A 19,161-nucleotide genomic window follows, 5' to 3' on the forward strand; every position below is an offset into this window, starting at 1 on the left:
AGGAATGATCTAGTAGTATGAGGGCTGCAGTGTCACATCAGTCCATGCTCATTGCTATCTTGTTCGTGGCAGCAATGAGAGCAGCCCCGGTACTGTGGTTGGACCTGAATCTGGATTAAAGTGGTGTTGAGGAGGTGGCTATCACTGAGGAAGGGGGCTAGGTATTTGTTTAGCATCTTTTCCTGGTAGGGTAGCAGGGAGATAGGCCAGTAGTTGGCTAGTTTCTTCAGGTCTGCTGAGGGTTTCTTGATGAGGGGGAGTACTGCAGCGTGTTGCCAGACATCCAGGTAAGGGGCTCTGGTGATTGGGGCATTCGGGTTCAGGGTGAGCGTTGTGCTTACGGGGTCCAGTCCTTTGATGAAGATGCATGAGGGCAGGGGTCCTAGGATGTGCCAGAGTGTACAGACTGCATGAATTGCAGTTTCTTGAATAGTGATGGTGTGCCAGGAGGTTTGACTGTCTAATGCAATATTAAAACAGATGTTATAAATATACAAACAATACATACAGAAATTGAATTTTGGCTGCCATTCATTACTGTTGGGCAGTTGCAGCCCACAGGAATGCATACATATATAGTTTGTAAAAGAGTAGGCTCCTTTTACCTTTAATAGTGTTAAACCTATGTATTTTTGTGTATAGTTACTGCTGGAAGCTGTCAATCACAATTGTGTACTTGTTTTGTCTTTGATCAAGAAGCATAGATACATTTTTGAAGGCTTGATTTGGCATGTATCAAAGTGTTATGCAATTTCTTTTTGCTGTTTACATGCTTTTTCTTTCCCATACAACATTCTTCAGTAGCATAGAGTATTTTACTCTTTTTGTTCTGTGAGCGGCTGCCCCTGGATTGGATAATTTTGAATCATATGTTATGTGTTGTAGTTGATTTCGAAATTTAATCCCGGACCCCTGAAATACCTCAGTAAAAAAAATTGTTTCATTTTTGCTTGTGTTTTTGGATCTTTAGAGAAGTAATTTAGCTTGGGTAGATATTGCTGATACAGCTGTATTTTTCTGGATTACATTTTTAAAAATTGCAGATGTGTTGCAGTGATGATGTAATATTTCAGGAACCATGTTACCTTTATACTTCATTTTGGTGTCAAAACGTAGGTTTTGAGGCTCAAGTAGTAATAGAGGAAGAAGAGACATATATACAAATTGATCAAATAATAATGTGTTGTAATCCTTTTATGTAAACATCAAACAATGTTTATGATCTGAATATGAAAAGAAAAATGTTCATCACTCCTGTTTCAGATATATTTTCATAGTTCACTTTCTTTATTTGTTTTGGCAATCGGTCGTGGTACATTTACAGAATGTTGAACATTTGAGAAAAGCATATCAACAGGGAGACCTTTTTGCAGCACAGGTTTTGCAAGTACATGTATGTATAAGTTTTGTGGGTAGAGGCTTTAGAAATTTTATAGGTTTTAGCACCCCATCAAAATCTACTCAGCCAAATTCACAAGGATCTTTACCTACATATGCATGATCCAAAACATTTACAAATCTTCTGATCAAGTAGAACACTCTTTTAATGTGTCCATGCACAGAATATGGCATCAGTGGAAAGTCACTTAGCGGGATTGATCTCATGAACTCACTGTACCAAAGACCGTCAAATATGTGACAGTCAGAACTCATTTTCTACACACGCACAAGGTATATTTCTACCTCTTTAAAGTCACATTCTTCTGTCTCAGCAAATCCATTTAGAAACTTCCTAGGTTTGTTCCAATTTTTCTCATTGTGTCACTACCCATAAGAATACGTGCCCTGGTAAGAACATCTTGATCTCGGGGTCAAAGTTTCTTGTACAGAATATGAAGCAGGATTAAGTGTCTTTTCTCGCCTATTCCATAATGTATCCATAATTCTGACAATTCTTGACTTATGAACATTACAACAAATCTGAGTAGCAGAATAATATCATCTGTGCCATTTTACAGTACAAAGACTCAATTGGAACCATTTTGAACAATCCACTCAATATGTAGCACAACACAAAGGTCAGCTTCCTCCAATTTGCCGTTAACTTCTTGAACAATATGGCCCATACCGTTTGAATATATATCTGCTGGCACCAACTCCTCATTGACAATCTTTCCACTTGTAATAATTGTAAATGCAGTGTTCACTGAGGCATCAGCAAAGTTTTGGCCAGTTAAAATCTCCAAGTTCATCTTGTTGGATGTTGAGGACCAAACATTTTCACAATTGCACAGGTATAGGTGTTGAATTATTAATGCAGGCAAAGTCGTTTGTTCCACTTGTAGAAGTTCATCACTCTCACATTCATCATTCATCACTCTCCCTTTCTTTGACAGATAATTCAAGATAACTATCATGGAAAATGTGCAGTTATTGCAAGGTACACTGATTTTGATATCTGTAGAACAATCTGAACAACTTCTTTGAAGTTTTCCATGGATGTAATCTTGACCATTCGCTATTGTGACATATAGTCCACAACAACAGAAGTTTTCAATGAGGACACCTTTTCAAATTGAACTTCTTCAGGTGAAAGCTTTTTCTCAAGCTCTTTTATGAGATTGGGCTTCACTGGTTTGGTTGCAGCATCTCCATCAAATAATGCGGTTGCTGGAATAAGATCATGTGACAAAATGTCCTTGATAAATTTCACCCCTTTCCTTTGCTACATTGATCTCTCTATCTGCTTGCAAAAGTTGTTTTTTTGTTACCTGTTTTGTAGTGGCTGGTTGAACAAAACTCTTACTATGAAAGCATGGAAGTTTAGCTTTAGTGATTATGTCAAACACCTTTTTCTCTTTCAATTCAAATATCTCCTTCTTCAGTTCCTTGTATAGTTTTGATCCATGTTCCAGGACATCTATAGACGTGTCTTTTTATCATTGTCAACATATTGCTTGGTCAAGAAGTTGTGTAGTCAAACAGGCTAGGTCTTTCAAAGGGGTTTTCTTGCTGCTGCATGACATGAAGAAGGCTATCAACATGTTTATTAAAACGTTCCCCTCTCTTTCCCACAAGTTTGTGGTGAGGAAAAGTTTCACGATGGCCCATTCATTTTGAATTTGTCATCTCTCTACAAACATTGCAAATAGAAAGGTCTTAATGGTAAACTAGCTGCCACTGAGCAACATATTCACTTTTATGTGTCTGACCAACAATTCCCTTGGAGCTTTTCTGTGATTTCTGGATCATCTGTTCCAGTTTTCATACCTAGAGCAAACGCATTGAACCTTTCCGCCCTGTCTTCAACCACAATATGTCTTTAGATTAATTTTCTGTAGACTCTTTCCAAATACCAGGACCCATATCATAGGTAGTTTATGCAATTGAGTTTGCGAAACACATTAATCAGTGACTCCAGTCTTCACGTGCAGCTGTCAATTACCTTCTTGATCAGCATGTACCAAGTGTTTCACTAGAGATATCATGTGTAAAACATATCCCCAGTACTTGAAAAGTTCAGATTTTTTTTCACATTCTTTCACAAACTCTACAAAATAGTTTTTGTGGTTTTCTGATTTTGAACTGAGTGTACTGAACATTACCTGAATTTGCATTTTAATGAAGTGCACCTTGTGCCTTGTTCACTTCTCAGATAAAATGTACAAAACCTAATTTGTCATTCTTGTTACAGAAAGCATTTCAACCCCATGTTTCTATAGCCTCAGATATGATGAGCATACCTTGTAACAAATTAACAAAATAAGTTCCGCTCAATACTGACTAGACAGTTTTTCTTCCAAAGATTTCAGCCTTAATAAGAGCATCAGCGATGGCACATCCACTGATATAACATTCTGCCCACCACAACACAACCTTTGTCCCACAAAAACGCCCATCATAGGTAAATAGTAAATAAATCATAGGATAAAGATTTTCAAATTCTATTGGATTGCTCAAAAAAAAGTCAGATACAATACGGAAAACACCTTTATTGCAGAAAATGTGCAGAATAGGCTGGTCTTCAAGCTGAGTATGCACATTTTGGAATTTATGTAGAGCTGTGTATACTGTTGTGTAGTTTGTGACTGGAGATTTTATTACTGGTAAAATCCCAACCTTCTTCAGTGGGACGGTATTCTGGGAGATCAGAGCATGTATTCCAACCCATGGAGGGACTGATTTTTCTTCATGCTTCAGACCACACCGCCTACGAGATATGATAAATTCAGTTAGATCAGCTTTGTGGACTGCAGCATCAGGAAGAAGAAGATCCATGTCTTTAGCCACTTTGAAACTTTCTGGTAGACTGGGACGTGTTGATGGCTTGTAGTGACTTTGAACACGCTGGCAAGGCAGTTGGGTTATAAGTTTGCAGCTTAATTTTTGTTTATGCCTACAGCTGACACTGTTTGTTTTCCAGCAGTTACTTTATTGGTACAGTCTTAAAAAACACCATGGCAGTATCATGTGAGCTGGATGTTCCAGAGAAAGAAGAGTTGTCTTCAAAATCAAAATTATCAAGAGCAGCAATTGTAAATCCTTTTCTGGTAAAGTGACTTGGAAGTGGTGTGCTGTCGGATTCACAAGAATTTAAAACATAAGATGCTAACAGTTCCTGCTCCGTACTATGTCATTATAACTTGTTGATACACAAATCCTATTCATTGAAGTGATTAGCTCACGACTTTTGCCCTTATCATGGATTGTGTGGGCAGTCATCACGTGTAGCGAAGTTTTCTTTTTGCAGTGATGTAATTCATAAAACATGATTTGGAAAAGACAGTACATTTGCACAGCATAAGCCTGTTGGTTCATGGGATTGTCTTCCACTTCCCTCATATCTTCAAAGCCATCATTAATGTTGTCTGCTTCTGTTCCAGCTTTAGTTTGTAACAGTTTTGCTTTGCTGATATTAAACAAAGATATTTCAAAAAAACTACAACAACATCAGCCATTCTACATGACTTCCATGAATTGCGGAGCTCTGGGGCATCACAAAATGGGTCATTCAGTCCAAAATTCAAATCTGTCATGACGTATCTTAAAATGGCTCCTGCTGATTGTACTGCAGCCTGTGATATTATTTTGGCAGCAAAAAATTCAGGGGTCAAATCAGCTGAGAATACCATAAGTGGCTTGTTCTTTGTGTTAGACTGACAAAAATGGATTCTGTCAGACATTCTCACCAGAAAAATCTTAATTTCATTATTATGGCTCAATACGGTTTCATCAATTTTGACCATTATTTCTCTGATCTCACTGAGTGTGAACTTGTAGCCAGTACTCAAGAGTGGCTTTAAAACTTAATTTGCTTTTTCAAAGAGTGCAAACTTAACTGAAGGCTGGCAGTTACGTTGCTGGTGGGAGCTCATTGTACATTCATATTTTCGAATGTATGCACGCATGCAGTTTGGGTTTGCATACAGATCCACTGCAAATACATTCACCTCGCTGTTTGGATCAGCTACTTGGTGGAAGAAACTGGCTGCAGATAATAACGTGTTTGCCCTTTGTGACTCACATACTCTTTACCTTTTTCTTTTGTCAATCCCTTTGGCCCTTGTTGTGGCTAAACCGCGGATAACACATTTAAGATCCTCTGCTTTCTGATCAGTTGCTGGAGACAGATGAGGGGTAGCCATTGATCTTCTAAGTATATGGGCATGGGATTGGTTGTCGTCGCTTTCTATGAAGACTCTGATTCTTATGATTCACTTTCACTGGTTTCTGCTACTTTTTGACTATTTTTTTCCAGTTTTTTTTCCATTGTATACGACTTGGAGCACTTGTTGTTACAATGATAAAATATTTGATCATCTACTACACCCATCAGTTTCAATCTTTCCTGAACTTCGTCATACTGTATTTCTGCAGCATTTGGAACTCGGTTCTCTCCAGCCGAAGTTGATGTTAGATTTTCTTTGGGATTAGTTTGGCATATGACACATTTTTCTTTTTTGAAGACGTCCTCAGATTTTGTAATGGCAACACTCTGTCAGGAGTTAAAGATCCTCTGCTACCACCTGCTTCACACAAGGTTCCGATTTTGAATCAATGAAGAAACATGAAACAAAAACATTATTAAAATGAATTACCAATATGATGGCTAAAACACAACATTATAGAGCCACCATTTTGGAAAATGGTGGAAGGGTTCATCTGCGGTGTTATTTTCTGTCTCTATAATACAGATTTGGTTTTTCTGAATACAATCATTCCATCTGGTCGAGGGTTGGTTTTGCCATCTGTGATCCCCTTCCTATTTAGATTCCATTTGTATGTAGGATGTGAAGTGTGTATGTGTTTGAATGAGTCTTGTATGAGTGTTGTAATTTTTATAAATGTTTCCAGGGGTTTTTCTTAGTAAAATGATTAGTATTGTGTTTTTGTTATATTTTATGTAACAATTGTATTGAACTTTCTTCCTTTTTTTGTTCTTTTTTGTAATGTACATAACTTGGAGGAAAAAATTTAAAATGATATAAGAAAGGAAAAAAAATTTGAAATGCTTTATCAAAAAAAAAGAATGAAATAGAATGTGATAAATTATACAAAGAAATGAGATAAATAAAAGAACTAAACAATTTTGTTTTATAATTGGGTGATATTCAAGTGAATTATTTCTCATTAATTGAGCCTAATGGTGATTCAGTTCATAGTATAATGGTTAGATAGGCCTAGAGGGAGCTTTTGCAGTTCTGTCTCTATAATACTACTTAACTCCCAAAATCTATGCTTTGACACCAAAATGAAGTATATAGATCTCATGGTTCCTGAAATATTACATAATCACTGCAACACATCTGCTTTATTAAGAATATCGGCTGCAAAATTAGGCCTGGATTAGCAATGTCTATCCAAGCTAAATTACTTCTTTAATGATACAAAAATACAAATAAAAAATCTAAATCTCCGAACAACAATTTGTTTTACAAAAGGTATATCAAGTGGCCAGGACTACACGGGGTGTGTAGTGATCCTACATCACTTTTTTAGTGTGACCAAACAACTGTGCTCTAATAGTGCACATGCACAATGTTTTTTAGTAAGATCACTCTCAAGTCCCACTGTTTTCTTCATTACCATGTGCCAATGGGTTTTTACTTCAAAGCCTGTTAGATGTAGGCTTCTATAGCAGCATTTCTGTGGCCTAGCGAACGTGTTCTCAATATTCACTTAATAATCTTAACCTCCAGGCCTGTCATGTAATTTACTGACATTTACCTACAAGCTTGCTTTCACATGTGAAGGAAGCTGACTTCTACAGCAGATTTTTTAATGACCTAATAAATGTGATCTCCCAATGCACATGATTTCTGCTAAATCAGCACTTTCCAGCCCTGTCACAATCTTCGCTCATATGTACCTTGCTCTCATAATAAACATGTTCTTACAGACTGCAGAGTGATTTTATATTAGATCACTCATCCACCAATTAGCTTGTCAGCTTGAAAATCATTTGTTGGCTAAAATGTCACCAGTGACATTTCATTTTCAAGAAAATCACTGTCATTTCATTCTCAAGGCCAATTCAACCAGTGGACAAGGATGGATGTGCCAACTCAATAGAAAAACATCACCAGCCAACAAGGCCTAATATACAATTCGGGCAGTCCTTACAACAATCAATTACAGGAACATTTGTAATCAGAGGGAACTTTACTATTGCATGGAAATATGCTGTTATATCGTTCTGCACCAATTGTAATAATAATTTCACATAAATTTAAATTTCAGATCTGAGTTTTGATTTTGACATGTGACTTTTTCCTACAGTAACAGCAAACTCCTGGTTTGATCATGTGAAAGGATGGTATGAGCACAGCAGTGAGTTCAATATTCTATTTCTCGTGTATGAAGAAATGGTGAAGGTAAGCTTGGACAGTCCAGTACAATACAGTTAGCAAAAGTGCAGTACAATATAATTGGAATGACCTTAGCCTCCCTTTTTTTACCTAAATGTCCACTTTAAAATCTTCTGTTGTTTTAAATAGTTGTTGGGATGGTATGTCATTTCATTAGTGAGAATTGCTAACACACTTACGATTGTTCTTTGTACAACTTAACTCACTATCACATTACTTTTTTCTCCTTGTTTCAGATTCTTGACACTCTGAATTTGTTGCACTGGGTGACAGAAAACTTGCCTTATTACTTTATATTTATGAACTAAATACTTCTGTCATTTGTTCTTCAGTGCTGTCCTTCCTACAATTGCTACATCCATCCTAAATTTGTCTCTCCACATTACAGCCCATTTTCTATAATTCATAGTTAGGTAATGAGAAACAATTTGATGAAGTTTGCGCACAAATAATTTCTTACTGATATTTTTTTCTACCTATACCTCCATGATCCTCACCATGCCCTTAGGTTTTACAGGTACAAATGGGCACTCACATGACAACAATTTAATTACAATTACTGAGAAACAGTGACTGGTGCACTAAAAGTGAGGTCGGAAAGGATCATTTAAGTTAGAGAAGACAGTCCGTAGAACAGGGAGGATGGGAGGGTCAGTAATGAATCTACGACTAAAGCGTTACTGAGTGCAAGTAACTTGTTCATCTGATAGAGACTCCTAGCCACAGATTCCTTACATTAGAATAGATATCAAAGCAACATCTCTCCCTGGAGGTGGGTCTGCTGATTTTTTCAGACCAAGGAGTCCTGGAGGAACGAACTGGCAAAGTGCCCATCTGACATACCTAACTTTCTAGGCAGAGGTGTTTCTCAAACGTGTGCAGCAATGACCACATAGCTGCCTGACAGATGTCCAAGACAGGTACTCCTTTAGCTAACACAGCAGTTGTAGCTGTAGTTCTGGTGAGCTCATAAGCCCTTAGGGGGCTGTTTTTTGGTGATTGCACCACAGATCTTAATGCAGAGAATGATTCATCGGGGTAAGGTTCTTTTTTAAGTGCCTTCCATTTCTTTTCCCCTCCAAACCAACAAAGAGTTTATCATCCACCATGACATCTTTGGCATGAAAAATGTGGGAAATTATGATTTTTTGTTTATCGAGGTGGAGGAGTCTCTCCACTCCTTTAGAAAGATGAGGAAGGGCAAAAAAGGGAAGCAGGGTGATGTTCTGCCCAACGTGAAAAGGTGTCACTACCTTTTGATAAAAAGGATGTCCGAGTCCTTGGAAACAGTTTGTCTAGGAAAAATGAAATGTATGTAGGGTTAACAGAAAGTGCTTGTAACTCACTAACCCTTCTAGTAGATGTTATAATCACAAGGAAGACAGTCTTCATTGTTGGAAGCCTAAGGGGGCTGCTGTGCATCGGCTTAAAAGGCAAGCACATGAAAAAATGGGCACAATGAAGGGTGTGGGAGAAAACATAAAGTGCAAGCCTTAAAGGACTCCAGTCAAAACAGGTGCCTTAAACAGGCAAGGGTAATTCAGCAGCCATAGAAAAGCGGAAATGGCAGACAGATATACTTTCACTGTGTACATAGCAAAGCCTCAACAGGCTAGGGATAAAATAAAGAAGAGGAGTTTGGACAAGGTTGCAGGCAGAGGGTCAACAGACTTAGATGCACACCACAACACAAACTTGTCCAATCGGCAGATGAAGACGTATTTGGTAGAAGAACGCCTGGCTGCCAGAATAACATCATATATTTTTGGAGGGAGATCAAACACCCTCAATTATCACCGATTAATCAATCTGAAGCATGAAGGTGGAGAGTGGACAAATTTGGGTGTAGGACCCTGCCCTGTTGCTGTGACAGAAGTTCCTCTCAAATGGACAACTTAACTGGAGGACAGATATTCAGATGGAGTAAAGTAAAGTCCATACCTTGCAGGAAAGGGGGTGCATGCAGACAGGTAGTAACACCATGTGCCCCTCCTGCATGCATCCCATGTCCCCGAGGCAATAGGAGGCCCAGTAGGACCCCCTTTGTTTTCTCACTACCACACTTTTAATGGCAAACTCACCGCCATTGAAAGTGAGGCCGTCAGAAAACGTGTCCTATGCCTGGTGTGCCACAGCGGCCTTGCCAAGCATATTAGGGCCTCTGACCCCTAAGCCACCACCGCGGGATACATGGTCCCAAAACTGTATTGGTAATATGGCAGGCGAATCAGCAGTGTGTTCAGCGGTCTGATGGACCACCAAACTCATTATCAGGCCCTTAGTTCTGTTGAAAACCAGGGGGCAGTGGGATCACTTCCACATTTTTTTTGTGTGGACCCTTTAAGGATATTGCAGTATTAATCCATCCTTATACTTAGAAGCTACTGTATCCGGATCCAAATCTCCAGTAGGCTGAGTGTTTGCCAGAGTCTCAATAAAATTTGTAGTGTCAATATTTTTCCAGGCTTTAATTTTGATACACTGCTGAGTGTTCTTAACTGAAGTGGTTTATTTTAAAGGAAGGCTAGGTCCCTGTGAGCTGGGTGAAGGTAGCAAGGAATGGTCCTCGGCACAGTAGTGCCTGTGCAGGGCTTGGCCCATGCCCCGAGCAGTACATCAGTGAGGGTTTTACTGAAGGGTAGTAAAGGATTCGATGGGGCTGCCCCCGGTTGAAGAACCTCACTCAAAACATTGATTTTGATTTGAACCATGGGCAGCTGCAGGACCGAGACCTCAGCCGCCATCCGGATCACCATTGCAAAGGAGGCCCCTTCTTCCATGGTCACTCAGGGAGGAAAGAGGAGGCCAGTGCCTGGTGAGCTGTAAAGACCACTGGCATCAGCCAGGTCCTCATATCAGTTGTCATCTGCCATGGACTCTGCTAGGGGGTCAGTGTAGCAATAGGGATTTTCAGACCCCCTCCATTTGTGGTCCTCAGTGAGCCCCTCAGTGTAATAATCCCTAATTCAGACAGTGTGGGCCTGGTCGTAGCTGGAGCAACACCAGTCCTGCTCCATATCAGAGTAAGGAATCACAATGGCTTTGGCAGTGCTGGGAACGGTGCTACTGACTCTGTCCCTGGAGAATGACATAAATTTGCGGTCAGGGCCAATACGGATCTACCAACAGATCCTCAGGAGTCGACTAATGCCAAGTTTGTTGTCCAGCGGAGCTCCAGTCAAAGACCCTCCTGAAACCATGGAACCAGAAGGTGTTCCAAATGGGTTCAACACCCCCCCCCCCCCAAAATGAGGTTCATGGCCTCCACAAATTGACAGAGTTGAGTGAGGGTCACTTTGACTCCTGGAAATTCAGAATTCAGGGAAAGGAGGAGCGGAACCAATATCTTACAACTGCTACAAAGGGACCACCTGCGAGCATGGTCAGGATTTGTGGCATCGTTCCTTTGCGTCGCCTGAGTTGGAGCAACGTGGAGAAGATGAAGAGTGCTTTGACTTCTTGGACTTCTTCTTGTGGGACTTCACAGAAGAAGTCCTGCAGTGGGATGAGGACCAATTCGAGTGATTTCAGGAGCAGTCCCAAGACCTCCCACACATACAGGACCTGGCGCACCGTGGAGTTTTACAATGAGCATCCAAAAGCTTCATGGCCTACTCTCAGGTTGGCCTTAAGGTTCATAGCTCTGCACTCCGCACACAATGCGGAGTCATGGTCCTTTAAAAGGCACCACAAACAGACTCAGTGGAGGTCTGACAGCGACATCTGTCTTTAACAGGGTTCACAAGGCTTAAATTTGTTTTTTTTCCAGAGGCATTTATGTCAAAAGCAGCAAATATAGCACACCAGTTGACAACAAAAGGGCCAAAGCTATTCAAACATTTACTGAGGGAAGCTCAATCCTGATCTGCGATGATGGCACAGAAAAGAATGAAAAGAGGCAGAGTGCTGGGGTGGTGCATGTATAGGCTCTGCATACGTCACTTCTAGCGCAGATGATGCCATGCGGGGCCAGACGATGCCATTTACTGGCACGCAAGGGGAATTGCACAAATATTTCTGGATCCAGTTTGACACCTGGGAATATTCTATGGTAAGGAATCTGCTGCTAGAAGTCTCTATCAGATAATAAATATCACAATGGCTTGATAGCAGGCAGGGAATTATCTCTTAATACGAACTATCTGATTGAGTCATTAGATTATTTTAATAATAAAAAGATTCCAGCTCCTATTTTCTTATTGGATGCAGAGAAGGCTTTTGATCTTGTTAATTGGGAGAGCCTTTTCTGCATTTTAAAAGCCTTTGGATTTCCATCCTAGTTTATTCAGACAGTATCTCATTTGTATATTGGAACAAAGGCTCTTTTGGTGGTAAATTTCACTGGTATAGGTCTATGTAAAGTAATTTGTGGAACAAGACAGGGGTGTCCATTGTCCCCGATCTTATTTGCATCTTTACCGAGACCATTACTATTGTTATAAGAAGTGATACGGTAATAATGCCCCTATCAATAAAATGTTGAAAATCAAGTTTCATGGAGATGGTATTAAATTCTTTTTGAGAACATATTTGGTGGCCCAGTGCAGGGTTTTTAATATTTTGCAATCAGTTTCAGGAGAGGGGGATATAAGGAATTAATAATTCAAAAACTGAGGTTTTGTTATGTAATTTTACTAAAGACACTTTACTCCTAGAACTGCAGCCATTATTTAACCATGGGCGAAGTGTCATTGATACACATGTTTGCTTTGTTATTAATAGATTTCTGTTATTTTACACATTCAATTTTTAGTACATTAAGGGAATGTTTTCCACATTCATCTTGGTCAATTGTGTACCAAGATTGGCATTTATTGTATATTATAGAATAATATACTAGCAAAGAAGGACTTGCACTCCCTGATGTGAAAGAATGATTTTGTAAATTTTGCTCAATTTTCCTTGTTTTTATAATACACATTACACTTAAAGTACATTAGATGATTGTATGGGTCAAATTCCTGTGGATTATCAAATTGGAGACTTGCTGCACCTTATATATCAGCAATTTTTTTATAGAAAACTCTTATAGGTTGTAAGCTTTGAAAAGTAGAGCACAAATGTTTAGGCCATGTTCTATTTCATTTCTTAATGTGTCTAATCGACTAGTAGGCATTTTTTAGAACAACATCCACTATTGAAAAGGTGGAGCACAAGGTTAGCGAATGAATGGTTATGCTCAACTAGTACACTTTTTAAATCAGGACATGTGGAAAACATGGCTAAATGATGAACTGCATATTATATTTTCTAAATCAGCTATGCTACAGAATTTATATCCAAAAACACTAATGGCTAGATCAGAATTAGTTAAGGATTTTATAGAAACCACTGCATATAAGTCAGCACGTTTTGGGAAAACATAGACTTGCTGTAACCAGTAAGATATATGTTCTTCCAAAATAATTTAAAAAAAAATGGTAGAGCATCTGAAAAGTTTAATATTTTGATTAAAACATGGAATACTATAAACATTTATAATTTTTCTATTCTTAAAAGAGTAAACTTTTGTAGAATGAAATTTTATACTAAATGGTTATTTTACAGAACTTAATCTAAAAATTCCAGCAAATTATTTTAGATGTTTGTCACAATTCAAGGGTAAGTGGACACATATGATACGTCGATGTCTGAAACTGATGAGCTATTGGGTAGCAATATTAGAATATTTTCAGACCATGGTGGATTTTAATCTGCCAGCAGCTTCACAATGAATCCTATTGGGCTATCCTTCATATTCAGGGTTAAGCCTAAATCATCAAAAAAAAGTTGTATATAGCAATTCTTTTAGCACGGTCTTTAAAATTGCAAAATTGGAGAACAATATCAATACCCTTGTTTGAACGATGGAGAATAAAAATGGTGATAGTGAAAGGCGTTAGGATCTGGCTCTTTTAGGACATTTTTGACTCTGTGAGATGCGTTTGTTTAAAAGTGCAGAATGAATTAGGTTTGGAATGTTATAGATGTAATAATAATATCATGATATTTTATTATGGACTGGTGGGACAGCCCAAACTCCTCCACAGAATTCCTGTCACATGTATACAAACTGATTTTGCTGTGCCTCTTCAAGGGTGGCAACTACAACCCTCCCTTCAAAAGGAATATCTTCAATTCTATGGCCACCTGTGTTTTTCCTTTTTCTCATGTAAAGTTTATGCCATTTCAAATGAAGACCTCCCTGCGCAATCACCAGCCACATCTTTGGGTAAGTCGAGTTTTGACTTCCCCATGACTGATGCTTCACTCATCACTAATTGATTAAAGGAAGAGTGCTTGTACTGAGGCAATGCTTGTTTTATTTTCTGAATGTGTTTTAAAAGCTGTTCATAGGCTTTATATAACTTTTTTGCACTTTGCACAATCTTCGGATGGTAAACGTCAGTTAGAGCAGGTCCGCCATATTTTCTCGATGTACTAGCCTTTGTCTCTGGGAGGGGCTAAAAAAGGTCAGGCTGAGGCAACCGCACAGCAGACGCATTCAGCAAATGCGGGCCTAAGGCAAGCCCATCTGCATCCTGGAAGCTGCCTGGACCAACCATGCTGCTGGTGAGAAGTCTAAAGGTAAGAAGCATATCAGGTACAGAAGAGATTTCCTTATGAGCCTTGCTCCAGACACCAAAGGTCAACTGCAGTTGTGTTCATGTTCTAAGCTAAATGTTAGTTGCTCAGAGTGCATTTTCTAATGCTGTAAGTAAAAAGCAAATCTGTATTCAGTAGGGGCAAAATAGGAAAGGGTATACTAAAGGTTGGTGCAGCACTTATTGATGCACGATCCATGCAAAAACATGATAACAACATCTGTGAACCTATGATTTGTTATGCGTAACTGAAACTTGGCTGTCTGAGGCCTCTAACCCATTTATTGCTAGTGCCATGCACAATCTCTTTAAGATTTACAAAAAAGAGCACCAGGTGGGGAGGGGAGGGGGCCTGGCCTTGATTATCGGAGAGGACTGGAATACTTGATGCCTAGAGGTGAAAGATCTGCTGGAAGTAGAAGCCTTTGGCTTTTGCATTTCTTTGTAGCTCCAGCACTCAGTGGCTGGGGTTTAATTTATAGGCTGCAGGGATCTGCTGGCTCCTACTTAAAGTCTTTAGATAAAGCTATCACTCCCCTTATGCTTCTAGAAGGTATTAATTTGAAATATGGACAAACAGACTGATAGCGAGGCCATTGAATTTAAAGAAATTATTAGGCCTGGGCTAAAAATCCGTTCCGCTCGCGGAAATTGCGATAATTTGACATTTTCGAGTTCCGCGGAGAGCGCGGAAATGTCAAAATTGCCGCAATCCGCATTTTACCGGAAATCTTTTGCATGCTCGCGCTGTAAAATAATACATTCACACGTGCGCGCGATCGCCTTACCTGAATCCCCGCGTTCGCCGACAAGTTTTCCCGATACGGTCGCGTTCCCCACGAGATGTTGGATTGTTGGTAGCCATTTGCGCTGTCTCGCGACAGTTTGCGCCTGCAGTAACGTCATTTGCCGCGCGATAACGTCTTTCTTCTCGCGATCATGCACTGTGAGACAAGTGAAAACAAGATGGCCGCGCCCGCGACCAACCGCATGGGTAAGTTGGTGAACCGCGACCACGCAGAAAATACCGCGAACGGGCGGGAAAAAAACGTCCGCATCTTCGCGATATTTCCTCGTGTTTGCGGAGATTTTTAACATTTTCGCGATAATTTGCGAAAGTGAATTTCGCAAAGTCCGCCCACCCCTAGAAATTATGGACTCTCTTGGCTTAAAATGTTTTTAGCAAAGTCGACCCATCAGGGTTGACATTGGATGCTCCAATGTTGACATATTAATAGAAGACCTAATACCCCTGATCTGATAAGATCATCACATAATTAGATTTACCTGGTAACACCCATTAAAACTAGATCCGGTTCCAGACAGGATGATCCCTATTGGGAAAGGTTTTAATAAGATAAATCCAGTGCAGTTTATGAGGGCTCTTGATCCACATTTTTAAGCCTTGACTGGGGTGTTGGATGATGATGTTTTACGGTGTGATAATTGGATTAAAAATGCTACAGAGGAGGTGGTGCCAGCTCTCGAAAGTGGAGTAAGCAGAAGGAAGCCCTCTAGCCCATTGTTATCTGATAAGCTTAAAACAGGAAAAAAACATTGTAAGATGCTGGAACAGAAATAGAGAAAGGAGTACAATTTAATGAACAAGGAGGCCTATAAACTGAAATCAAAGAAATATCAAGTCTTAATAATCATCTTCAATTTAGACATGGGGTGCTCCCACTCCGAGCACTCACAAACAAATAGAAGGGAGCTATTAAACTAGATTGCCCAGGGTGTAATTTGACTGAAGAAACAGAACTCCTTGTCCTTCTTTTTTGTCCCGCCTATAAAAGGCCAAGGTCCAAGTGGGTGCTCCAGCTTTGCAGAAATGTGGGGATTAGGCACCACACCGAGGCCTTCAGGCTACTAAAATATGAGACACACCCTCTATTTGTATTTGCCATTTCCAGGTTTTTATTCACGATGTGGTGCATACGTAGGGGCATTTTAAGGAAAAAAAAACTTGAAAATAATCTAACTGTGCTCACCCATAAATTATGCTGCTAAGCTTGTTTGCACAACTCCTTAGCTAGAAAAACTGTTTTGAAACCTTCCCTTTTTGAGTTATTCTATCGTTTTAGTCCCTTTTAAATGTATATATTGTAATTGCTCTTAAATGTTTTTAAAATTCATGCTCATAGATTATCAGACAAAGATTGACATCTAAGGTTGTTAATAACAGGGTGATCAGTAGTAGTGGAGTTAGAAAATTGTAAAATTTGTATTATACTACCTCCTTCGGTTTCAAGAATACTTTGTATTTTTTATGTACAACTTTTGTGCATTATATGTTTTTGCAATACATGTGACGGTATAATTATATGGGCTTTTATGGCTGTATAGCCTAAATAAAGTTTTTTTGACTGACTGAAAAATAATCAAAGCAAACAAGTCTACTATGTGGAGTGCAATGGAAGAGAAGTGAACAGATTGAAAGAGATTTTCACGATTGGAAAGGGTTTTATGACCCAATTAGCATTTGCTAGTTCCTATTTCAATCTCTGTAGAATGGTGTGAATAGCTTGCCTGCTTTTTTATACGAAGATTCTAAATATCCAAGCCAGCCTGTCAGGGAGTTTAAGATCGTAGTAGGACTCTTGGATAAAACAGCAAGCCCGAATGATTTCCCCTCCTTGGGCACCTTAGAGCCCATATCTTTAGAGTGCTCTCTGCAGGCTTTGAAGGCCATCAAATATGGCTCGCCTGCTGATCCATGTCCTCCTAAATTAGTTGTATCAGGGAATAACATTATTAATCTGGTGGTTAATTTAATCCTAAGTACATCAATAAGGACGGCCGCAGTTCCCAGTCTGTGGAAGCAGGCAAAGATTATTCAGTTGATTAAAAAGCCTACAGGAGATCTGGTCATCCTGGCCAACTATAGGCCGATATCCCTATTGCTTGCTCTATTGAAAAGTCTAGAGAAACAGGTGAATAAACAGAGTCATTCCGGATTAGATCGGCTGATCTTCTCTTCATATGTCAGAGGTAATTAAGGCAACACCGAGTTTTGTTGTGTGCATTGAGAGGTAATTTCTCGCCCCAGTGTTACTCATAAAGGTTTTTTCATTTAAATCTGCAGGTCCTGATGAGAGACCCTCCAAACCAAGGGGTCTCGGAACGCGTAGACCTTTTTGTGTGACCACAAGAATTTTAAATCTTTTTTTTAAAAAACACACAATATTGAGAGCTACTATTTCAACGATACGCTCTGTGGTCTGAGAAAATAGAATATTAAGTGTTTATGTTTATGTTTTTCCACAAGATTGACAGAGCTGTGTGAATGTTTTATCGGTACCAGTATGTTTGGAGCAAAGAATAGTGTGTTGCTCAGAATGGTTGAAATGTGTGACTGAAAAGTGTGATGTTTATTTTTTGCATTATGTCCCATTGATGTGACTTGTAATTTTTTTCTGTATTTTGTATTTTGGAAGGACGATAAAGTTTCTTGATACAATTAAATTGATCGATTAAGTCGACAAAAGATAAGTCTTTAACGCATTTTGTTGTTCTTCAAAATGTGTCCTCACAATTTGATTCTAGGTTTAAACAGTGCAGTACTAGCAAATCTGTTGTTTATTCTATTACGGGCTCAGCTTTACTGCTCTTGGCCTACCTCCAATTTTTGGTTTGGGTTTCTTTGGCAGAGATTTCTCTGCGAGAGGTTTATCTGTGTTTTGAACACAGAATTATCTTGAAATTAATAGCCTTTTTCCCTTCGACCCAGTTCACTATACTAATCCACATTAATTTTTGTCTAATTGTTGTCTGTCTTACAGTATGACTGAAAGTGACACCTTTGCTTACAGTGAGGAACACATAAAAAATCTCTTGGACGCCCCTCCCCTCTTTGCATCAGCATCACTTAGTGTTTCAGCAAAAAATCAAAATGAGTCTGACAAACTCCTAAGACTTAAAAAAAAGCAAATACGGACAGATCTTCATGGACATTTTTTGATTCAACATCTCAAAACGGGTACTATCCTAGGAGGACTACAAATTAGAAATATCCTGGTCATCTTCACGGAGAATCCACTCTACAAAAAAGGATATAGCTTGATTGAGACAAAATGCAGTAGAGACCTCATGGTCCTCACAGTGGAAACTGCTCAACGCATTTCTAAACAACAACTTGAAGAAATTGCAACATTAGAATCAGAAATAAAGACCAACCAAATAATTACGGATTCAAAAGCTTTATTGGATAAAGTAGAGAAAGAAATTGCAGAATTCAAGGACTATACAGTCAATCAATAAAGCAATAAGTTTGAAAAGGACAAAAGAAACTTTTCCCTTACAAAAGTCTATCCATATTTACAACCAGACTTTTACACACAAACAGAATCTCGCCGGTACCTGCCAGAATATCAGGGCAGATCCTCAAAAAACTTCATAACCTTCTCAGAGACTTCTTCCTCCTCAAGTGGCAGTGAAGGTGAATCTAATGATAGATATAAAACCAACAATCAGAGAGGTAATTTTCAACAAATTCAACAACAAACCCCTTTTTTAGGAAGAGGCCAACAGAGATCACGGGGAAGAGTAAGATTCAATACCCAACCATGGGAAATGTCCACCCGCAGACAGAACTACAAGAACTAGGATCATCCTTAGTGTACAATCTATCTAAAAGATCATTAAATAAGGATGAACAAAGCATCCTTGAAAAAGGTCTCTCTTTTGTCCCAGTAAAACACACTGATTTAATTCGGTTAAAAACAGAGACCATAGAATTCTGAAGAAAGATCAGACTAAAAACTTTTTTT

The 19,161-nt window shown here is 39.1% G+C and overlaps 1 protein-coding gene across 1 annotated transcript in view; it reads left to right on the forward strand.

The window, feature by feature from the left end:
* The window catches only part of LOC146817854 (amine sulfotransferase-like), a 286,462-nt gene that overhangs the window by 227,923 nt on the left and 39,378 nt on the right, over nucleotides 1–19,161 (forward strand). The window contains exon 5 of the mRNA XM_085611337.1: nucleotides 7,720–7,814. Coding sequence (XP_085467463.1) covers nucleotides 7,720–7,814 — 95 coding nt within the window. The remainder of the gene's footprint in view (nucleotides 1–7,719; nucleotides 7,815–19,161) is intronic.

The sequence above is a fragment of the Triturus cristatus genome, chromosome 6 (assembly GCF_964204655.1).
Source record: "Triturus cristatus chromosome 6, aTriCri1.1, whole genome shotgun sequence".
Taxonomy (NCBI): Eukaryota; Metazoa; Chordata; class Amphibia; order Caudata; family Salamandridae; genus Triturus; species Triturus cristatus.